Source organism: Lissotriton vulgaris, unplaced genomic scaffold, assembly GCF_964263255.1.
Source record: "Lissotriton vulgaris unplaced genomic scaffold, aLisVul1.2 SCAFFOLD_958, whole genome shotgun sequence".
NCBI classification, from domain to species: Eukaryota; Metazoa; Chordata; class Amphibia; order Caudata; family Salamandridae; genus Lissotriton; species Lissotriton vulgaris.
In genome coordinates, this window is record NW_028249575.1 from 38,042 (window position 1) to 63,109 (window position 25,068).

The 25,068-nt window shown below is 48.7% G+C and overlaps 1 protein-coding gene across 1 annotated transcript in view; it reads left to right on the top strand.

Moving 5' to 3' along the window:
* LOC147663541 (1-phosphatidylinositol 4,5-bisphosphate phosphodiesterase beta-3-like) overlaps window positions 1-25,068 on the top strand; it is a 192,045-nt gene that overhangs the window by 33,700 nt on the left and 133,277 nt on the right. Inside the window, exons 7-8 of the mRNA XM_086950377.1 lie at window positions 12,810-12,894; window positions 14,102-14,226. Of these exons, the coding sequence (XP_086806503.1) occupies window positions 12,810-12,894; window positions 14,102-14,226 (210 nt within the window). The remainder of the gene's footprint in view (window positions 1-12,809; window positions 12,895-14,101; window positions 14,227-25,068) is intronic.

A 25,068-nucleotide genomic window follows, 5' to 3' on the forward strand; every position in this document is an offset into this window, starting at 1 on the left:
TGGAGAGCACAGGACCCACATCTGGGCATACCCTTCCCACTCGGGTGACAAATTCCAGCCTGGTCATTATCCGTGACAAACCTCTTAAAAATAGATTAAAAATAGCAAATCATAAAGTATATCTGCCCAGTGCAACATTGACGTTGTTATCCTCAAAGTACATTCTCCCATCTCTCAAGCTGATAGAACACTGACTTTGAGTCTTAACTATAAAGACAGCATAGGTTCCAAGACCTCAAGGTGAAAAGCCATCACTTTGAACGCTCAACTTAGCATTCAGACAGACATCCATTACTTAAAGCACCAAAAAGAGACTGAAACCCTTATTTGCCGAGAGACGGGACTAGAAATATAGCTCAAAGGAGCAAACAGAATTTAGAAGAAGCAGTAGCTAATGTCTACAAAAGAGACAAAGAAGAGAGCCATAGAGGAATCCTCGACTTGAGAGGAATGCGACTCCTCTACCCTTCACACCACTGTCTACATTCAGCAGAGAACAAGGTGGAGTCTGAAAAAGAAATTTACCCAGCCTATATCCATATAGTCAACTTCACTGTTCTGTTGGGACACTGTGATTATCAAACTAACACCAACACTCGTACAGTGATGAGATACTCAAGCAGGTCTCAGTAAAGAACAAGCATTTACAATGCAATGGTTTTGCCTTTGTTAAAGTTAGAGCTATTGGCATTGCTCTTGACATTATTTTTATTTGTTTTTTTAACATAAATAAATGGCATTGTCATTTACAATGCCACTAGCTTTATCTCTCGCAAATGACACACACAAACACACACAGAGCCCCCCCACACACAGCCCCCCACACACACAGCCACACAGAGCCCCCCACACACACAGCCACACAAAGCCCCCCACACACACAGCCACACAAAGCCCCCACACACACAGCCACTGTAGCATTCTTAGTAACACAATCACTGTCTCTGTAACTATCTACTGTAGACACAGTCACTGACACAGTATCAATTGAACATAGTAACACTGCCACAGACAGTAAAACAATCTTAGTAACACAGTCACTGATTAACATTTAACCCAGACACACTGACTCAGTAACAACCGTAGTTATGTACAATGTCTAGCAATGTTACACTGTGACAGTCACTGAAGCAATATCAATTGTTTATGGTAAAACGTCCTCAGATACTAAAACAATCTTAGTAACACAGTCACTGACTCTAACATTTAACCCAGACACACTTACTCAGTAACAACCGTAGTTATATAAAATTATCTAACAATGCTTCACAGTGACAGTTACTGACACAATACCAATTGTGCACAGTAACACTGCCACAGGCACTGTAACAATCTTGAAACTGTAAATGTACAGGCACCATACGAAGGGGACAACGTCACGGACATTAAAAGATAGCAGAGGTGGTCTTGTGCACAGACCCCGTGAGACACCTCACTGAGACACAGGCTCACCAGAGGGACGCACACTCACTACAGGATAGACACACACTCACTGCAGGACAGGCACACACTCACTGCAGGATAGGCACACACTCGCTGCAGGATAGGCACACACTCACTGCAGGATATACACACATTCACTGCAGGATAGGCACGCACTCACCCGCTCACCAGGACACACACACACACACACTCTGGGTGCAGTGACACACACCCGCTCACCAGAACACACACACACACACACTGTCGGTGCAGTGACACACACCCGCTCACCAGGACACACTCTCGGTGCAGTGACACACACCCGCTCACCAGGACACACACACACTCTGGGTGCAGTGACATACACCCCCTCTCAGCAGGACACGCATGCCCTCGGTGCAGTGACACACACCCACTCACGAGGGCACACACTCTCAGTGCAGTGACACACACCCGCTCACCAGGACACACACTCTCGGTGCAGTGACAGACACCCGCTCACCAGGACACACACGCTCGTAAAAGTGCAAAGGGTTCTTACGAAGTTGGCCGTCAGTCGGGGGCGTCGGTGATGTACTCCAAGGCGTGGGCTCCTCCGAGGCTGAGGCAGAGCAGGGTCAGGAGGGCGCCGAGGGCTCGCCCCATGGGCAGGGTCAGAGGTCAGCCCCCCTGACGCATGGCTGGAGCCGGGCATCCGCTCCAGGGACTGCGCACAGCCTCACCTGTCAGGGGCAAGAGGGGGCATCGGGCAGCCCAGGGCGTCCAGGTAGGGCAGAGAGGGCTGCCGCTCCCGGGGCTGGCCCCGGTGGGCACAGCGCGGCTGTTGCTCCTGGGTGCTGCTGGCACCGGTGGGCACAGGGCGGGTGCTGCTGGCACAGGTGGGCGGGTGTTTGTTCCTCCGGTTAGCTCATGTGGTTTCTGTGGCTCCTGCTTGGGACGACGCTGGCTGCGGCTCGGTGCCCCTCCCTCGGCTCTCACCTGCTGGCAGGGCACCCTCCGTGGGTCCCTCCCTCCCGGACAGACTCCTCCCTCGCCAGCCTACATTCAGACTCGGACTGCGGCGTCCCAAACACCCCGGGCCGCCTCGGAGCGGAGCTCACTTCTGGCTGACGTGCACAAGAGGCTCCCCCCAGAGGACGCCGGTGTACATTTGTAATATAGAAAGTAATGCTTAGCCGCACATGTGGCACAAACCTGCCCCTTATAAAGTCCACTCGGCCAAATGGGACTCTTCCCACAAGCATAAAAAAAACAAATTCCAAAATAAAACCAACAAGCAATTGAAACACATAGTTCACCCTTGGAAAGGAGACGTCGGCATTCTCCCTGGGACAATACCTTATTTTCTGAGAACAGAGTTGTTTTGCTTTGTGCAAATACGCAGGGGAAAAAAAACGAAATTAATGAGGCCGGATGGTAAATAGCAGAGAGCAGGGGTGAGTGGTAAATGGTGACAGCTCTTAAAACATTGCTGAAATTCCCGCGAACAGCTGTTAGACACAGAAACCCCTTATTCTCCTCCCGGCTCATACATCACATGGCTTTCCTTGTGCTGTCATAAAAATGCAGGAGGATGTAAATGCCTGAGCGGGTCATCCATCTTGCACGTAGTAAACACGCAAATGTTACTAACCCCGCCGCTCGGCCTGCCGCCATGCTTCACTATGAATGAAAGGTTTGTCACGAACAGGAAGACGCGGCCCGTCTAGTGCCGAGCGAAATAAATAAGGGCAAATTAATACCGCAGCGATGAAAGATGTGGCGGGCTATTGATTGCAGGAAGCGGCCAAACAGCGTTCTAGTCTCCTTGCATTGCACGAAGTCATATTTATAAAGGAAACGTCGACAGTTTTAAAACGTATGTCCCGTAGAGTGAAAAAAAAACAGTTGACAAGGCATTTATTCAGTTTATTTATGTACGTGGTTTGTCACGCCACACTACAGAGTTGATTGTCTTGTCTAGAGATGCGAAGTTATCCTTCGTCGGAGCGGGCTGAGGAGAAACGATGGCGTGCGTCACGTGTGCGCATTCACAGTTCTGTCTGGTGGAAGAGTAACCTACACATTTGTTCTTACGCATTTGTGGAAGAAATGATTAGCGCTCCTATGTGGTTTGGAATGAGAACAGGGGCGCCAGAGTATGGGTATGTATAGAGCGGAATCGAAAAATGCTACAAGCTGCTTTTTGTTGTCTCATCTTTTCGATGGTGGGTACCTTTCACTCTAGTTGGCTGGTTTGATTGAGTGTGGGGCAAAAGTTAATGACAACTGCACACTGACGAAGGGGCGTGGCCTGCAGCCGAAGATGGTGGACGTGTAGCCCAAGAGCTCCGTCCGTAATCCTTTCACATTAGCGAATTATCCTGTTCCCCCCACTGCAACCCACCTCACACTTGCACCGGAGGTCCCAGAGGGTGTAATCCTAGAAGCGGAGCGGTGCTTCTCCAGTCCGCCCGCTCTGCTGAAGCTCAACGCAGCTGTCCCGGCAGCGGCCTACTGCGTGTGGTGAAGCCCCGGGCTCGAGTGGATGTTCTCCCCGGCCTCCCCATAGCCTCTGGCGCGGTAAGAACGGACTCCGCGCCGGACCACTGAGACGGACACCGGCGACGGATATTGCCTGTGAGGGGGTGTCCTGCTCGAGCGGTGACCCAGCGGCCCCTGCCTAAGCTACGGGGCCCTGCACGACCATCCTGCTGGACGCACTGCGTAGCGGGCCGAGGCTCTTTCCACCCAGCTGCCCGTCTTCATTCACGCGGTGGGCAAGACGCCCGTTCCCTGCTGCGCAGCCCGGGACTGTAAGGCGGACAACGCCGAACAACAGCTACAAGCGCCGCTTGCTCCGGCCCCTCCCCCGACACTGCAGGCCTCATTGGCAGTCCTTTGGCGCCATCTTGTTGCTGGGGCCCGGCCGGGGGGAGCTCCTCTGGCCCATACGCTGGTCGATTGTGGAACCGCGACTAAGATCCCACGAGGTGCAACGCCCTGCGGAGGGTGGAGTGCCCGGCGATGAGCAAGGGACAGTGGGCTACAGGATCTGGCTAACGGGGCGACCGGCCACGAGTGACGACAGGAGAGTAGGGCCCCCACCCTGCGGGCCTACTAAACACACTGTCCCAGACAACGAAAGTGCACCTGCGTTGGGCCGATTCATCAGACACTGGCAGCGGGCCGCATTACCTCCCTCATCTGTGCTGCGGGAAGCTATAGTAGACTCTGCACACAGGGCCCCTCTGGGTAAGCCGCCAATACTGACACTGACGGCGAGGACAGGGATTCTACTCGCTCCCTGCCGGCCCTAGGCCTGTGCTGCTCCCACCCTTGGACCCCACTCCCTGACCCTGAGGCGGACGCAGCCCGGCGCCCGGAGTAGATACGGGAGAAGGCGACGGCGACCTGCTGTGCCCGTCCGGCGCCACCCTGCTAACAAGAGCCATGGGCAAGCAAAGGGGCAAGACACATGGACAGGGTGCTACGACGGACCTGCAGTCCACAGGCTCCGAGGACCCTCTGGCCTCCTCCAACATGGACATCATCCCGCCGACTGGGAAAAGGTCCCAGGACGCAAAATTGGACCTTATCCTTAATGAGATACGAGCGACTCGAGAGGCCCTGGAATCGCGTATTGACAACATGGCGACTGGCCTATCATTACTAAAGGCGGACCATAACAAATTGGCGGAACGAGTGGCGGAGCAGAAGCTAGCACTGAATGACCTAGTGCCACAGCAAACGGAGCATTCCACGAGACTGGAGGGAGTGGAGAAACAGCTTAAACATCTCTGGGATAAAGTAGATGAGGCAGAAGGACGTGCGCGCCGCAACAACGTTCGCATCTTAGGCATTCCGGAGAGAAGCGAGGGGAGGAACCCCACCCAATTCGTGGAGGACTGGCTACGGAAGCTAGTGGGCCAAGAAGATCTCACGGCACTGTACAGCGTGGAGAGGGCTCATCGGATGCCTCCTAGGCCCCCCAAACCAGGGGCGCCCCCTCGTCCCCTGATCGCGCGCCTCCTTCATTTCAGGGACCGAGACACTGTATTGCGTGCGGCCAGGGAAAAAGCACCGATACGATTTGAGGATAAAAACATTTCAGTCTATCCTGATTTCACGCCCACTGTGCAGCGCGCCAGGTCCACCTTCATGGGTGTCAAACGCAAGTTAAGGGACAGAAATATGAAGTACGCGCTGCTGTTCCCAGCTCGGCTCAAAATCCTGCACGACAACAGATCCCACTTCTTCGACTCACCAGAGGAGGTGGAGGAATGGATGGAGGTCACCCTGACACCGCCGACCTCACAGGACCCATTCGGGGAGCACCGGGGGGACGGCAGCAACGGGCGCGGAGATTCACCGGACAGACGACACAACATCCCAGGCCCTGGACTCCACTCATCCCATGGGCCACCTGCGAAGACGCACCCTCCTGATGCTCGCGGGACGAGCAACCCATCGACATCTCGCCGGCAGCAGCTCACGGAGGAGGCACTAGCAGCACACGACGCCCAAGCACTTCACGACAGGCACTCCGCAACCACTGACACCCATACAGAGGTGTCTGGCTCAATGGACAGCTTGCCGCTGTTCCCGAAAATTACAGCCCAAATGGCAGAGGAGTTCTGACTTGCTGGAAATTTGATCCCCTCCGGGTGGTAATGTATACTTGAACTTTCTCCCCCCTCTATTGCTAGTGGTGGGTTGCATGGGGGAACCCACTTTGTTGAGGACTACCGAGCCTATGCAGACCGTTCAATGACAGTTGACAGAGGCCTGTCACCCCCCGATCTGCAAACGGACTCCAATGACTTGTGCCCACGTTGGGCACCACAGTTTGGATCCCGGGCACGTTGGCTTGGGGACCTTTTTGTTAAGGGGTTATTTGTTTCCACGACACACTCACCTTATCTCTACGCAAAGCTGACATGGGGCCCAGGGAGTCTCACTGAGTCGCACCACATGATTGGATATGGGGCCACTTAATAATTACCAAATGTGCACCTGGAACGTGCGTGGCATGGGAGCAGTCCAGAAACGCCATAGAATTTTGGCCCAGCTCAACCGCAGGGGAACCCAGATTGCATGCCTACAAGAGACACATTTGAACGCCTCTGAAGCTGTGAAACTGCGCAAAAAATGGAGGGGACAATTATTTGCTACCTCTTATTCTGCGTTTTCAAGGGGGGCGGCGATCTGGTTCCGTGGCTCTGTCCCCTTTCAGATGCTAGAGCATAAAATTGATAAAGAGGGCCGATATGTATTTGTGCGGGGGATGTTGGACGGGGATGCTGTTGTATTTGGATGTGTTTACTCGCCGAACTCTAATCAATCGGAGTTCTTGTTGACGGTGAACGGGGTGCTGACGGGGTGGGCTGATCATCGATGGTTTATTGGAGGTGATTTTAATGCTGTGCTTGATGTTACATTGGATAGGTCACATCCCCCTTTACAGGCAACTGAGAACAGGAAACAAGCGGATGCTCTTAATCGATGGGCTGAGGGCTGGGACCTGACTGATGTATGGCGCAGTACACATTCACAGGAGAGGGAATATACCTTTTTCTCCCCACCACACCAGCTTCATACTAGAATTGACCACATTTTCTGTTCCCGCTCCGTAGCGGATACGATTGTTAAGGCCCAACACATGGGGAAAACTCTGTCAGACCATAGCTCTGTAGAACTTACATGGCAGTGGGGCAGGCGGCTGGCCCCCATCCCTACTTGGAGACTGTCCCCAGATCTTCTTGAAGACTCAGTGTTCAGGGCCTCCCTGTCCGACGTTATAGGAACATATTTCTCCACAAACATGAACACCGCCAGCACCCGTCAAGTGGAGTGGGACGCATTTAAGGTCTGTCTTAGGGGGGCGGCCATGGCCGCTGGAGTGGGCAGGAAAAGGGAGATTATTAATCAATTGAAGGAGGTGGAGGGCTCCCTGGCTTCCCTAGAAAGTGAGGCTGCCGGCACACATGCGCCCTTCACACCACTACAGGAGGCTCACATTCGACACGCAGAGCTATTGGAAGACCTGAGGCTCCTAGACTATAGGGAATATACGAACAGGCAGCATGCACAGGCTGACAGAGCTGGCCCCCTCCTAGCCCGCCTATTAAGGGACTCCCCAGTGAGCCACCCCATTCTGAGAATCTTGGACCAGGCAGGACATCCAGTCACCACACAGGTCGGGATCAACACTGCGTTCAGGGAATACTACACAGCACTGTACAGTCCCCCACAGCCCATTCCAGAGGTCGCATTCGAGGCCTTTACGAGGGACTTAGCCCTGCCTCGGCTTACAGAGGGGCAGATCAAAGACCTTAAGCGCACCATCACCATAGCTGAAATCAGACAGGCAATACGCGCCCTCCCTAAGGGCAAGACCCCTGGGACGGACGGCCTACCGGCCGACTTTTATGCAACATACATAGACCTACTGGCCCCACGGTTACACGCTATCTACTTGGAAGCGCTGCGAACAACCACCCTACCGCAGTCGTCTATGCAGGCGTTGATCACGTCTCTTTTAAAGCCTAATAAAGAAGGGCTTCAGATGGCTGACTATAGACCCCTGTCCCTTCTCAATACTGACTCCAAGATATTGAGCAAGGTGCTGGCATCTAGGCTCGTGCAATATGTTCCTCAACTAGTCCATCCTGATCAATGTGGATTTGTCCCGGGCCGCAATACAGCCATGAACCTCAGGCGGCTAGCCCAGCTCATGCTCGGTGATAGAGGGGGCACGAGCTCTGAAGGTTGCGTCTCACTTGACTTGAAACAAGCATTTGACTCCCTTAGATGGGATTACATGTTTGACACATTGTCGAAATTTGGGATACCCCCCGAATTCCTCGCTTGGGTCAGATTGCTGTATACCGATCCCACTGCTAGAGTGCGCACCTCAGGGCATATATCAGTCCCTATAGCTATTGCACGGGGCACCAGACAGGGCTGCCCACTTTCCCCCCTCCTATTTGTCCTTGCCCTTGAGCCGATGCTCTGTAGGCTCCGCCACATGGCCCCCCGGTTTGGCATTCTGCGGCATGGGACGGCACATATAGTGTCCGCTTATGCGGATGATATTATCTTATATTTCCGAGACTTGAGGAGCGACCTGAGCCCAGTTGCCCAGGTTTTTGAGGCCTTTAAGTCGATCTCAGGCCTGACCATAAGCGAGTCCAAATCCTATGGCTTCACATTTGCAGCCGCTGGTCTGACTACTCCATTGCACTTCGCCCCCCACGAGTTCCAGATAGCTGAAACCACTTTCAGATATCTGGGGATGCAGATTTACAGGGAAGCAGGTCAGATGATCGACGGTAACCTTGGGAGGGCCATCAGAGCACTGAAGTCTCAGATACAATTTTGGCTCACACTGCCACTCTCTATACCCGGAAGAGTGGCGATATCCAAGATGGTGATGCTCCCCCGCCTTCTCTACCACTTCACTAACTTGCCACACCTGATCCCGGCAGCTACCTTTAAGGCCCTAGACACTTTACTCACCGAACTTGTATGGGGGCACGGCCGCAGGCGTGTAGGTCTGTCCAAGCTGCAGCTCCCCTCTGAAGCCGGTGGCATGGGGTTGCCTGACTTTAGGGCCTACAACTATGCGTGTCAACTGCAATGGCTGGCCTTCTGGGTGGCGGGTCGCAATCTTCAGGAGATTAACATGACGGACAGGGATCATGCATTGGGGAGAATACACACGTTACTTTTGCCCAATTCAATTGTACCTAGGGATGTCCCACCTCTCCTCAAACTGGCGATAACATACTGGCGGAAGGCGTTAAAGTACACATCCCCTGAGTCATCTTATGCCCCCTCGATCCCGCTATTGGGTATCCCACAGGCTACAGGGACTCTGTCGACGGACTCGCTGGAGCAATGGCATGACGCCGGAGTGTCGCACGTGGGTGACCTGTTCGCGGAAGAGCGCCTACTGTCCTTTGCAGACTTTAGAACTACCCATGGAGTCCCGGGAGGCGCCTTCCTACTACACTCTGGCCTTCGCCACTATTTCACGCATAAGTGGTCCCCTAGGGGCCTGGAGCCAGCTACGAATCCTCTCATCACCATGCTCTATCTGATGGGCACGGGCGCACACCTTACTAAGTGGCTTACTGCTAGTATTAAGAAGGGGAGGGCTTTCGATCTGTCGCCACTCCGGGCAGCATGGGAGGCAGACATTGGTAGGCCCCTGAGAGACAAGGAGTGGGAACGTATCCTTCAGTTCCCCAAAAAGGTAGCTAGGAACCCCAAGTTCAAGTTTATTCAGTCGATGCTTCTACACAGAGCCTACCTGACCCCACGCCGCATACATATGATGTTTCCTGATGCAAACAGTAATTGCCCCCGATGTGACACCGAGGACGCAACACTAATCCACATGCTTTGGCAATGCCCCAAACTAGGATACTACTGGACCACGGTCCATGCTTCGCTACAGGACGCGGGTGCTTTGACCCGATCCCCAACATTGGAATGCATGTTACTGGGGTTGGGGCCCTCACAGCGCACTAGAACCGTGGCGACACGTTTCGCGGATCTGGCCCTGTTGCTGGCGAAACGTGCCATCACTATGAGGTGGAAATCAGCTAGGCCTCCTGACCCGGAATTGTGGAGGGCGGAAGTGGTGAGATGGGGTAAGGCGGAGGGAGTGGCACTACAGAGGGAGGAATACAGGGGTCTGAGGAAAAAGCCAATTTCACTGGACTGGTATACCATATTAGGTATGTTTGAAACTGGGGGAGACGGGGAAGACGAGGATACAAATGCCTCTTCGATTGCACGATGAATGTGTCCTTGGTCGGACTGATATGCACGGTCACTAACCGTGGTGCGCTGCGAAGAAATGAGGGGGGACCCCCCATTTTTTTATATTTTATATTTTATATTTTCTGTATTGGTCTAGTTCCATCTAAGTATACGGTCGAATAGAGACATATGTTGTGACTCTCTGAGTGCCCCGGTCTACTGATTAATCGATTATATGTTGTTGTGTGAGTGTCGAATGGATCTGTTGAGGGTGGGGGGAAGGATGATTTTTGATAGGGGTTTGAATAAACTGTGACGGTTAATGTCGCCAACAAAATGAAAACTTAAGATAACTATACAATTATATGTTCTAAGCAACCTTTTTATGTGTATTACTCTGTATCCCTCCGGGATTGAAAGTATTTGTAACTGCTTTACCTACTATGCTAATAAACAGATTTTCAAAAAAAAAACTGCACACTGACAGCGGAGGGAAGGGGGGGGAGCGGGAACAGACACACACGGGCACACTGACAGCGGAGGGGGGGGGAGTGGGAACAGACACACACAGACACACTGACAGCGGAGGGGGGGGGGAGCGGGAACAGACACACACGGACACACTGACAGCGGAGGGGGGGAGCGGGAACAGACACACACGGACATAAGGCAAAAAAAAACAAAGCACTCACGCAAGCAGGAAGGTGGGTGCCGGCTCAATGCCGGACCAGATTCGGGGGCGTTCCCGAGGGCTTTTGGCTGACGTAGCGTGACGTAGCCAAAAGCCAAAAAATCTCGGGAACGCCCCCGAATGTGGTCCGGCATTGACGGACAGGCCAGTCTTCCAATGGCTAGCCTCCATTTATGGAGCTAGCCAATGGGAAGAGGGGGCGGAGACCCGACGCCACACACAACTCATAAGGTTTTTTGGCGCATGCGTACTTCGTACGCATCACCAGTCAAAACCTAAAAAACAAGAACAGGTCATTATACAGAAGGGGAAATGACATATACATCAAGGCATGCCACGGTTCTTCCAACACCAAAAGAGACCCATGGCTAAGAGTGCCTGCTTTTTAATCCAGAGTTCAGGCTCAGATAAGTAATTTAGCTATTGATGGCATACGTTTGTTAGGACAAGCAACTGATGAGTTGTTAGTATGTGTTAATATTTGAATTGAGACAAGAAAGTCCACTGGGTGTCTGCATCAGAAAACAGATCTCTCAGCCAAACAATAAAAGAAGCTTGATGCTCCAAAACAAAACTATTACTTACCTCTAACAATTGTTTTGCAGCTTGACTCCATCATAGATTCACAGACAAGTCTCACTTCCTCAAAGCTGAGGTCTAGTAAGAGGATATAAAAGACTTGAGGGTAGATTTAGAGTTTGGCAGACTGGGTACTGCATCACAAACACGAGTACCCTCTCTGCCAACCCGACAGTTTACCCATACTACTCAAGGTCCGGAAGACCCCTAGCTTTCCGGCAGTGCAGCCCCAGTTGGCTCAGTCGATGGAAACTTCCCCGACAGCCCGAGGAAGGGCTTTACGCTACTTGTCCTATTTAGGGTAAGCTGTGTGATGTCCTGTATTTTTCTGTCGTAGGTGAGAAACAAAAAAAATCAAGTAGTGACTGACTCACCCAGAGAAATCAAACACTGGTGGTGGTGGGGCATTAGGTGTTTGCTTTTCAGTAACGACTGTTCGTTTTTGAAAAACTTAACCTTTTGTAAAGCTTGGTGAACAGCTGCCAACATTGAAAAGAGCTGTCCATCAAGCTTTTTGTCCCTTGACAGGAACCGCAATGATGGTAGTTCCTATAAAGATACAGAGATTGCCTCTGGGCCCTCAGTGAGCTCTAAATTTGGCAATCTATAGTCTGTCAGGGTGTCAGACATAATGTCCACCGCCACCCTGATGGACTGTACTCCATCCGGCAAACTCTAGATCAGGCCCTTCGTTCAATAGATATCAATCAGAAGACTGTGCCCCAGCTGCGGGGAAATGTGGGGTTCAGGCCAGTCCATAATAAGTCACTCAACATCACCCGTGGCAGACACCAACTTTGTAACGTTAACTGAACAGAAAAACAATTCTCAGCGTAGCCACTATTTGGTTAATATTACAACACATGGATCTAAAATTGGAGCAAGCTAAATAACCATGGTTTGAACTAAGTAATGATTTACTTCTTTACTCTTATTTGTCCTTACTCCTCTCCTCTATCACCCTCTTTTTCTGTATCTTTCCTTTCCTTTCTTTCTCTTTATCTTTCCTCCCTTTCATTTCCTTTCCCTCGTCCTCTTCATTTTTCTCTACACTTTTCTCCTCCTTTCTTTACTTTCTCTTCTCATCACTGTTTCCCTGTCTCTCCCCATTCGTCCTATATTTGTTTTTCTCTTTTCTTTTCCTCAGTATTTCCCATGTCTCTCAGACTTCTTTAACCTTTTCTCATTTTCTCCTTCCCCTTGTAAATCCATTTTACTCTCACCTCTTCATCCAACACTTTTTTCATCATTCCCATTTCTTTCCCCCTAATATGTTTTCACCTCCAATTTCTCCCTGTCTTAGTTTCCTTACTTTCTCTTAAAGTGCGCTAACGTGTCTTATCTCGCTTTTTTATCCCTGTCTTAGAACGTAATAGGTACTTTGAGATGTCATCTTTTGTTGAAACAAAGGGACTGGAGCAGCTCACCAAATCCCCATTGGAGTTTGTGGAGTATCCTTTTCTGGCGTTGTACCTTTATCCATCTTTCTTCTTTCACCAAACCTACAAACATCTGCAGATCTCTTCCGTATATTTGTAATATTTAGTGTTAAAATTAATTTGACCCATTTTGAACGTTGCGGCTTGGCACCCGCGACAGTTTAAACGAAAGGCAAATATCAATGAAAGCTAACCAATGACTTCTAGTCTTTAGTCCGGCTTCCTACAGACAACTCACCCCCCAAACCGACAAAGTGATGCTCTGAATTGAGATGTAACCAGCAAATATGATGCAGATGGTGCCTGAATTGAAGGAGGTGGAAGATATCTCCAAATAGAAGATAAGCAGGATTGTTCATTCTTAGGTCATCCAACCTTCTGCTTCTCAACATCCTACGAGTCTTGAGAAATGGGGACCAAGGACTGGGAGTTCACTGGGAGACACTTCAATGAGTGATATATACTTTGCTGCTAGAGTTAACTAAGTCATTCAAAGGCATAAGTGGATGACAACTTTTCAGACACGAAAAAACAAACAAAAGCTAGGGATGGACAATTTACAAATTGATCTAATTGTTTCTCAATGCAAATGGCTCTCCAGCTGATAACATTTCAGAGCACGCTGTACGCCTGTAGATAACAAGTGTGTCCCACAAGGTTATGTTATTTATCATAACCCATGTTTTTACTATTTTGCTACCATAGAGCACTCAGACTCAATGATATTGCAGCCACCGGTTTTCCTGCTGATGACCTCACTAAGGAATATGTCACGTTTACTGCCTCATGGAATGCATGATTTTTCCACTAACGAGATTGCATCGTATAACGTCTCCTTGTTGATGACAATGTGGACCTCTTTTGCTTTTATTTATGTGAGAGCTAAGAGCTGGCTACTTATGACATCACTAAACACATGTTTTACGTCTGGCAGTGACATCTTAGAGTTCCGTCTTGCTGCTAATAACATATCCGAACAGTCTGCTGATGATGACAGCACAGAGCTCATTGCTTTCTTTCTGATGTCCTCACAAGTCCTGCTTCCTCAATGCTCCTGAAAGGTGGAGGGTAGAAATAGAAATGTAACTTCTTCCTTTTATTCTTTGATCTATATATTTTTCGCGTTGTTATTCTGGAAACCTAATCAAGAGCCGCTATCAAACTCCTAAGGCCACAACCCGTCCTCAGTGGGTTTGTTCCTTAACAAATGCACTTTCAGATATAACAAGAAGCAACTTAGCCGGATCTACCCCAAGGGTACACGTGTGGATTCCTCCAACTACATGCCACAGGTCTTCTGGAATGCCGGTTGCCAGATGGTGGCACTCAACTTCCAGTCGCTTGGTGAGTAGCTATTCTACAGACTGGGGCAGAACAGTTGTTTGGTGCTATCTCTTTGTAAAGTCTAGGGTGTTTTTCAACATTGTGAGATGTTTTGTTGTGTGTCTGTAAATACATTTTTGCAGCATGAAATCTCTTCTAGATTCCACATGCTTTACACCATTCCACCATCTAGTTGTTGGGTCCGGAAGTGTCCTTGTTTTCCTAAAACTTTTGTTTGTTACCTTGTGGACAGTAGTTGACATAGGCAGAGCCCCCGTATAAAGTCAACCATAATCTCACAGTGCCTATGTGCATTGTGAGGTAACCACCATGTTAACTTTTTTTTTCCGCTATAGGGTACAGAGGAGCATTGACGGTCTCCCTTCATTTTTCGATGAAGGTTGTTGAGAATTCCTCAAAGAACAGAATTAAACGATGAGGGAATAACCAAGATCGGTGCTTGGCACTGGTGATAGGTTTTCTGGGGCTTTGTCTGAGAGGAAAACTCGCTTTGAACGACAAACACCTGGGTGTATGTTCTGTCTGCCTCAAGTCCATAAGTTGTAGGCCTGCATTCCATGCTCGTACTTAAAACCAAAAACTCTAGTTCACAGAGATAAAATTTGTCTAGTGGATTGGGCATATACAGACATAGCTGGCATATCCTAGATGTAAAAGCAGAGAAAGGGTGCTCCATCGATGTAGAAAATGAGTTTCTTCAATGACGTAGAAGTGCTGGAGGCTCATGGGTAACACCAAGACGTCTAGCTCAAAACATATGAGGCTGAAAAACAACACTGTAGAGACCCTAAACCTAAAGTTTCTCATGCATGTAAAACACTTGACTTGCCTCTGGAAAAGGCATCCAAACACACGTTCAAGATGCAGAGGCACGGTCCTTCGAGTCACACAAAGTTAAGTCCTCAACAATGAAGAAACATGCATTCGAGGGAGCCCAGAGAACTTCCCATCCTATCAGAAAAGAAAAGGCTACATACATATAAGGATACACCAAAAGGCATCTACTCCACGTCTAAGGACGATCAAGCGCAGAAAAGGATGGAGTAGCGGCACCCAGAAGGAAAATGTCCATGGTGAACCTAAAACCTACATTGTCACTGATGTCAAGAGAAAGAAGAGGCCATTGGAGGCAGAGATGGAGAGTTTAATGAAAAGGAAAAAAGCCTCCGAGGAAGCCATGATCCCTCTGAAGTAAACAAGAGTTGTAGGGGAAAGTAAACACAGGAGTTCAACTTGACAGAGCAGGGAGAAACACTCAAGGAAGGTCAGCACACAGACATGGGGAAAGAGGAGTACAATTTCACTGCTGACCCAAAAGACTTGGGGATCGACAACCCATAGGAACAAATGTGGAAAAGACATTGAAGCAGACTCTCCTCAGGAAGAGATAGATTCTTATCGCTAAAGGCCTTCCCCTCCAGATAATATCTCGTCATACCATACGGTCACAAAAAAATACCTTCGGAGTGGATATGGAAGTGGAGACAGAAGATACATGTTTTCTTCTGGAAACACTAAATTCTGTTATTAAAAGAACCTGTGCCTCCCGATACTCTACAGCATAGTAGTATAGCAGTGTAAGAAGGGCTTCCTGAAGCCGGCGATGATGAAAGCAGTCACCCAGTGCATAGAAGAAATACATAGCTTCCACTCAACCATAATGACATCCAGAGGCATGTTATCAAACCAGACTCACTTATTGCGTGTACAGCAAGGAAGAGGGCCATGCTCCTACATCCATGCCCCGCCAGATAAACAGAGCAAATGGATGGAGGCTATCAAAAGAAAAATGGAGAAAGGTGCTGCAATTCAATGGCGGATTGCTAACTCAAACACCTTGTTATACTGGTTTTTCCACCAGCATTGGAAGGATATACAAGAACTTATGTCACATCTCCCAGAAGAAGATCACAAAAGATCGAACAGTATAATAAGGGGCAGAACAATATCGACAACTCATGCCTAAAGTCAACGTTCAACGCTGCGGACAAAGCAGGCTAACAACTGGCTTGGTTGTGTATCGCAGGTATTAAACCTGAGGTGCAATGCAGTATTATTGACTACGTCCTCACAGGGAATCCGCTTTCTGTGCCAGTAGTGGACCAGATTCTAGAGGAGTTGAAAAAGTCAAATGAGACGGCAACGTCAATGGGAGCCCTAAAATTTAAATTTACAGGTCCACATTCAGAAGAGGAAACCCTTGAAAGAGGAGAGGCCAGCGGAGGAATAGTTTTAGAGCAAAAAGTCAAACACCCATGGACTGGACAATTTCTTTATCCCACACAATGTCAACAGCAATAGCTTAAGCTCATTTTTGGTCAGAGGGAAACCAAGAGGCAGAAATTCTAGAGGATGTGTTTCTTGCTCATTCAATTGACTCGGACACCCCTCCACCTAGACACAGCACACCAGTATATGGGAGAATAAAGGCCTTCCTGAAAAACTGGGAGGCCATTTCCACAGACGAGTGGTTTCTAAATGTTTAGCATAGTTACTGCATGGACTTTATACAAAAGCCACTAAGAAAATTGCCAAAGCACAGCCATTACAAAAAATGACCAGTTAAAAGTCCTGCAGAAAGAGGTGCAAGAAGTGTTGTTAATGAATACAATTGAGAAGGTGCCTCAGGAAAAAATAAACTCAGTTGTGTGCTACATTTACTTCCTAGTGCCAAAGCAGGACCTGACGATGCAGCCTATTATAAATCTATGCTTTGTAAAAAAAGATCCATAAAGACACAGATATTTCAGATGACAACCTTTCAGGATGTTCTCCCTTCGCTAGAAAAGATGTATTTTTTTTAACAACAGCAGCCTTCAAGACGCCTACTTCCACATCCCCATTCACACAGAACAGTAGCTAAGGTTTGTAACAGAATGGGAATACTAGCATTTCAACATCCTGCCACTTTGAATAAAGTCTGTGCCAAGAGTGTTTACCAAGATGCAAGCTGTGGTAGCAGCACACCTCCGGAAACAGGCCATACATGTTTACTGGTACCTAGATGATTGGTTAGTGAAAGCAAACAACTTTTGACTTTGCAGAGAGACGAGACAATGGTAGTATCACTGCTATACATAATATGGTCCACAGTAAACTGGCCTAAATCATATCCCACTTCAGAAACAAGGAAAATATTTCTAGGGGCAGAACTAGTCACAGAGTCATTAGCAGTGGCATACCCGACTATTGAGAGTGCCCAGGCCATGCAAGCCAAAACTCCCCTCTACCAGACGTCACAAGGGACCAAGGCTTCTCACATCCACTTTATTCCAAACACAAGAGTACACATGAAACCAGTACAGGATTGGATGAACAATTAATAGGATCAGCCAGCAGGCACGTGGGAGGATTTAGTGGTTGGAACAAAGTCAGCCTGGGTCTGGTTTGATGGTACCGAACAAATATGATCAAAGGGTGACCCTTCAAACCACTATTACCACAAGCTATAATTTCAACTTATGTTTTGACAGTAGGTTGGGGTGCACACGTAGAAATTAAAGATAAGGGGGTTGCGGTCAGCACAAGATGCATGCAGGCACGTCAGCTTTCATGATTTGAAGAAAATCTCCCTTGCACTAAAGGCCTTTCAGACTGCGGAAGGAAACTATGTAGATACTGACAGACAACACGACAGTAGTTATTTACATCCACAAGCAAGGGGGGATAGAATCATACCCACTGTCATAAGTGGTCTAAACAATGTGGAACTCAGCCATTTCGAAGGACATTTCATTATTAGCAAATCATGTCCCAGGAATGTAAAAGGTACAAGCGGTGAGTTAAGCAGACATGTAAGTTACATGCACAATTGGGAGGTAAAGCAGTCTGTGGTAAATAAATTATTCCAATAGTAGGGAAAACCAGGGGTAGACCTCTTTGCAACACCAGAAAAAACAAATTGCCAGTGCATCCAATCCAGCCACTACTATCCTCAGTGGTTAAAGAATGCCCACTTGATACACTGGTATGGAATATCTCTGTTCTCTTTTCACCCCCATACCATTAGTCCCACCAGTTCTACAGAGATTCTGAAGTTCTAACATGACTGTTGATTCTCATTGCCCCAAGGCGTCCTCTTCAACCATGGTTCTCACATCTATTACAATTGTGGAAACACCAGTATGTCGCAATCTCCTTGGACAGGCACACTGACCATGCAATAAGAGAAATAGCGGAATTGAACACCATACTCTACCAAAGGCTACATTACATATCATTAGGGAAGCCCCGAGAAAATCCACTAGAATATGCTACACTTTCAAGTTAAAGAGGTATATATTATGGTGGCAAAACAAGAAAATGCAACACATACTCCATCAGGACATGGTCATAGTTGAAAATCTCAACATCCTTTGAAATGTAAACATCCCTATGCTTCGAGTGTACATTTGTTAGCCATTGCGGTTTGCCTTAAAGAGCTATACACACAGCATTTCTCTCACCCCCACTGATAAAAGTTTCATGGAGGGTGCAAAGAGGTTTTTTGCTGCCAGGGAGATACCGCCTAGGCAGTGGAATCTTAACCTAGTGTTAGCAGGGTTAATGAAAGTGCCATTTGACCTTATACATAAAGCCACACTCTGACATCTTACATTGAAAACGTTGTTCTTGGTAGCTATCGCGTCGCTGAGAACAGTAAGTGAGATGCAACATCTAACAGTACGTGAGCCACACTTATCCATACACAAGAGTTAGATCATATTAAGGACACACTCAGAATTCATGCCAAAGGTAATCTCGCCTTTCCACATCAACCAGACTATCACTATGACAGCCTTCTTCCAAAGCCAACTGGTGTGGCAGAAATGGCCCGCTACTTGCTCACTGTCAGGAGGGCGGTTATGTATTATATGCTGGTGACACACAGTTTCTGATAGATATCTAACCACAGATTCTTCACCTTTTCAATATTTCCCCAGGTGTCAGACTGGATACAGAAAATCTCCAGCAGTACCTCTGCATGCCATCAGATGTTGGCAGCGGTTTAGTCTCCTTGTCATTTCGCCCTGGACATGAAATGCGTGGGCCTATATATCTGCCACCCGTGCATGCTGCCATCAGTTCCTTTCCTTCTATACCAACAGATGTGGAACTGGAGCTACACCTCGTCTCCTTGAGACCACTTTCTTGAAAAAAACATTAGCAGCGTGCAAGGGAAAATGCCAACTTCAAAATCAACATGACTCAAACTTTGTAGGGTATGTCGCAAACAAATGTCTGTGACTGACCTACATGTAGTCTGAGGTTGGACCATAACTCCAAGACCTGCAGCGACTATTCTTAAATGCACACCAAGGCTGTTTGATACCAGGCATCAAAACTGTTTATGGCAAAACACTACAAGACTCTGAGGCTCAATAGGTTGAAGTCCAAATGCAGGTTCTCATCCCGCTCAGGAGTCCATTGCTGGACCTGGATTGGTTTAGTCTCCCGGCTCTGCCACAGAAAACACCACCTCCTGTATTGCTATGTGAAGCGTGTAGGACGGTCTTGATCTTCCACGTCATACTCAGGAAGTCAAAACCAATGTCTTAACAGGTGTTTCAGCCTTTATAAACAATTTCTGAGCGCCTCTTTCCATTCATTGAGGCTCTTACGGACACCCTCTTGGAGATCGATTCCAACCTTGCTCGGTCCCACCTGTTAATCAGCAGATCGCGGGTGTCCTCACCTTCCGGGTGACCCTGGCTTACTTTCCAAGCACTAGCGCCTTGACGCCTTTATCATTTGTTCCTGCTCTATAATTTGATCATTCATTCATTCAGCATTGCACTCCTGAGAGCCTTGTGGTGCAGGCTTCAGCCAACAAGGTGAACCTAAACTTGTTCCCCATACTCCCTCTGATAGGAAATTGGAGAAGATAGAATATTTTTATAAGCAGATCTTCTTCTCTTTTAGATGCCAGGCTCTATGTTCGGTGAATGCTAGTTGCTTCTTGGGTTACTGCTTCAACACCTTGTGTAACTCATTGGCCCAGGCACTGCCCCTAGTCCTTGCCATACTTTCTTAGGATGTCAGATGGTCATGAACCAACCAAGGTCACCATTCATTGTGAGCTGGACAGCATTGATTCCCTTGGTTGTGCTATTGCACTAGTGTGGTCCTTCGCATGCTGGCCTGGTTGCGATCCACTGGCATTTGGAGATACATATAGGCCAGTCTTATCGATACTCATTTGATGATTCCTGACTTTTTGAGGATAAAGCAGATGCAGTCCTTAGCACTTCAAAGAAAGCATTGCCACAGTGCGCTCCCTGGATCCCTTTGCTCCTATCATTAATTTCACTCCCTCCGTGGTTACAGTAGGGTATTCCTATATCACCAACAACCTCAGCCAGTACTGCGATCTCACCAGCCTGTTTGTGGCCACAGCGGGGTGTGCACAGGAGAGGGCAACTGGGTCAACGCACAGTCCAGACTTACACCCCCACTAGCTGCACCACCTAAAGCCTCTTTAGCGTGCCTTAGATGATACACAGCCACCCTTTTGGAGGCAGGATCCATAAGTTGCTGTCAGATTGGCAGGCAGTAGCTTCAGACAAGTGGGTTCTCCAAGTTGTTCAGTGGAGTTATACCTTACCATTTCTCGAAACCCTGCTGCACCTTTCACCATCCTCAGACTGGCTGATGGAGGATCATCTGTTTCTCCTAAGGCTGTAAGTGCAGGCACATTTGGCCAAAGGACCCATAGAGAAGGTACCGGCCCCAGAAGTTGGTTGTGTTTGCTGTTCCTGTTACTTCCGGACCATTTTTTAACTTTGCTGTATAAATGACTTTCTGCAGATATCCAAGTGCAGAATGCTCACCCTAGCCCAAGTCCTGTTTGCTGTGAAACCCGGAGACTGGATTGTAGCATTGACCTGCAAGATGCTTGTTTCCATATCCCTGTTCTGCAGACCCACAGCGTTACCTGCTGTTCACTGGTGGCAGCCCATCTTTGGTGGTTGTGGGTGCCGTCTTCCCCTATCCTGAGGACTGGCTGTTAAAGGCGGGCTAGCTCTAGGCAGTTGTCACCCACCTCCAGACTTTGGTCAACCTCCTGACATCTTTAAGGTTTACTATCAATGCGCCGAAGTCACACCTGACTCCTTTGTAACTCTCTCTTTCATCTGGGCCTTTCGGGGCATGGTGTAGTTTCACAGGTACACCCCCAGAGAGGAGAGTCTAGCACATTCAGACTAAGATCCTCATTGTTCAACCCCTGTCCTGTATCTTAGTGAGAATGGCTCTGAGGCTGCTGGGGCTTATGGCCTTGTGCATCCTGCTGGTTAAGCACTGCAGATGGCATATGTGGGTTGTGCAGTGGGATCTGAAGTCCCAGTTGGCCCAGCACCAGCAGAATCTTTTCCACCTAGTCCAGATTCGGAGGAGACTGGAAAAGATCTGCAGCGGTAGCTGCAGGATCACACTTGGGTCTCTGACTGAATCCTCTCCTTACCCCACCCAGAGCTCACAGTGTTGACCAATGCATCACTTCTGCGTTGTGGAGGTTCTCAGGAGAGGTGAAGATGAGCAGCGTCCGGTTTCCAGCAGAGGCCTGGCTCCATAACAACCTTTTGGAGTTGAGACCCATCCCCTTGGCGTGGAAGACATTCCTGCCCTCCATTAAAAGGAAGCTGACGCAGGTCCTCATAGTCCACCAACATCTGGTATGGAACAAGCACGAAGGGGTGGGGTTGTGGACCGTGTGCTAGGTAGGCTTTGCATTTTTGGACCTGGCTGTCCTGCTAAGGAATCTTTCTGGTGTCACACCACCTGGAGGGTTCCCAAAACTGACAAATTAATCCAACAATGCCTTGCAGATAATGAATGACACCTACATATGGAACTTAGGGCTTTGTACACCTTACCACCGATACCTCCCCTGCCCCTATTTCTGAGGAATATTTGGACCGACTGGGCTCAAGTCACCCTAGACGTCTCAGATTGGGCACTGAAAGTAGGCTATCATGAACTCCTGTGCATGAGTATTTGTCCTCCATTCAGGCAACCTCTTCAGGATGATTTTCTGTTGCAGCAGCATGGCTCGCTTCTGCACCCGAACCTCCGCAACCTACAACTCCATGCTTGGAGATTGAGTGACAACAGTTATAGTTGAGTGCTTTCGAACTTCTTCCAGAAGATGTTGATATCATCTTGGCAGCCAGGTATCGCTTGACCAAATATATATTTGGGTCTTATCGGTATAAGTTTTTGATCCAGTGAGCTTCTAAACAGATTGACCCAGTCCATACCAAGCTGTCTGAAGTTTTGTTGTTTGTTGACCCTAGCCCAGCAAGGCCTTTCTCGGGCACCATTAACGGGTACTTGTTAGCTCTTTTAGCATTTTTACGGTTGTTGGACCAGCTCTCATCATTCAAATCACTAATTGTCATGCTTTTCGTCAAGGGGTTACAATATATGTTTCCCACCTTCTATGTTTATTTTGCTTCAATGGGAGTTAAGTTTGTTCCTCACATTTCTCATGTGTGCACTCTTTGAACCTCTCCACAGTTGCTGTTCTTGGCATGTTACCCTCAAAACAGTCATCTTGTCTCCATAACATCAGCCCAACAGGTGAGCGAGTTACTGGCTCTTGTCTGTTAACCCACCCTACACAACTTTTTACTCGGACATGCTGGTTCTACGTGCTAGAGCCTCCTTCCTTCCTTAGGTAGTGACTCCTTTTCATGTCGACCAGTGCATCACTGTTCTGGCTTTTTTTGCTTCACCTCACTCCTCTAAGGAGGTGAACAGACTTCACTGGCTTGACCCGAAAAGAATTCTCAGCTTCTACATTGATCGTACCAAATTAGGTGGATGATTAGCTGTTTATTGGATTCTCTGGAGCAAAGAAAGGCAAGGCTGTGCAGAAAATGATCATCTCACGCTAGATAGTACTCTGCATTAACAGCTGCTGTGCACTCACCCAAAAGCAGCTCCCTGAGGGTTTGTGAGCTCATTCTACCCGAGCCAAAGCTGCTACCACTGCTTTGGTATGGACGATGACTGTTCTGAACATTTGTTAGGTTTCTAGGTGGACATCACGTAATACATTCACATGGCACTATTGTTTTGCAAGCCCTGCCTGCCAGAAAGGGCACTTTTCCTGTTCAACCCTTCAGGACTTTTTGGTTGGAGTTAGTTCACAGACCCACCTCCTGGGCAGGACTACTCTGCTGTCTATTCAAAACATGAGGAATATGCAGTTACTTACCTTCTGTTAATTTATGACAAGGGTCTAACTAGCTGCAGATTCCTCACCGACCCTCGTGCTTCACTGTAAGATTCCAATGTAAAGATATGCTCACTGGTTACAATTGATCTGATTTTGGCTCTGCTTTTGTGGTAAGGATGGTTCAGAAAGCAACTGATAACCAGTTTGCATGAGTGATGCCTTTATATGCCTGCACATGCCACATCTGGCGCAAAATTATATTGATGCAGAGCCACTGGCTCGCAGGTTTACTGCTGAAGATTTTCTAGATCCAGTCCAACGCCTGGGGGGAATATTCAAAAGGTGAGGAATCTGAGGTTAGATAGTCCCTTCAAGAAAGAGCATTACCGAAGGTAACTTGCTCCTCAGAAAACCACACCAGTTCTTCGTGGGCCATACAGCTCAGGTTCTAGAGATAGCAGTTTCAAAAAGTATTCAGCTGTGTTGCACATTAGCAAACCAATGTTGCTTGCAAAACCAGGGTCCCTGTCTACATGGAAGAAGGGGGCAACTATGGCCTTTATGGCAAACTTCTCTATGCAAGAAATATGCAAGGCAGCAACATGGACCTTAGACCGTATTTCCACAAAGCATTACTGCATTGATTTTCAATCATGCAGGGAGGATGAAGTTGAACAAGTTGATTCAGAAATATGTTTGCTTTCACTCCCTCTTCTGTCCACCGCCACAAGGCAGGTAATACTGCTAAATAATCTGAGCAAAGCATGTGAACCTAAAAGAGTGTTTGTGCTGCAAAAGAAACCAGTTACCATTAATTATGGTTTTGCAGCTTGAAACTCTTCTAGATTCTCATTTGAGTCTCTTACCTCTTTTTAGGTCTCGCCTAGACAAAAAGCGAAGCTTTTGCTGTCTAGGGCGAGACAAATTATTTAATCACTTTTGGGGGAATGTGGACAGCAGACTGTCACGAGCTTCTCCTCCCGGAGATTTGACCTCGTGAACGCGCACGCTTTCGCGTTGGTTAACAGGCACACACACGCGCGCACATGCACGCAGGCACACACTCGCGCAGGCAGGCATGCACACACACACACACACACACACACACACACACGCAGACACACACATACAGGCAAACTCACCCACCCACCCCCCCCCACCTTACCAGGCTCGCACCACTGTGGCCAGCGTGTCCAGGTCTTCCAGCCGGTACTGCGGCGGCTCCTCTGGAAGCGGCGGAGGTGGCTCCTGCAGAGAAGTAGGTGGGCACCAGGCTGCCTCCTCTCCTTGTTTTATGTTCGTGCCTGTGTAGCTACTGCACGGACCCAGCGCACTACTCTCCTCACATATTGGGCGCGTGGTCGTGAGAGGAACAATCCAGGCGGGCCATGCGCACGCGCCTCCCCTCCCAAGGAACTCTAACCGCCGCCCTCGCCCGCTCGTCACAGCGCCTCGCGCATACACGCCGCCTCGCGGTGGCAGCCGACGTCATGAGCGTCCTGCTGCCCAACATGGCGGACTTCGACACCATCTACGAGCTGGATGAGGACGAAGAGGAGACAGCTGCGACGGGAGAGAGGCATCTGCTAAGATACGCACCGGATCCCGTTATCGTCAGGGGTGCTGGACATATCACGGTGTAAGAAGGAGAACGGGGAGTGAGGGGTGGGGAAGCAATGGAC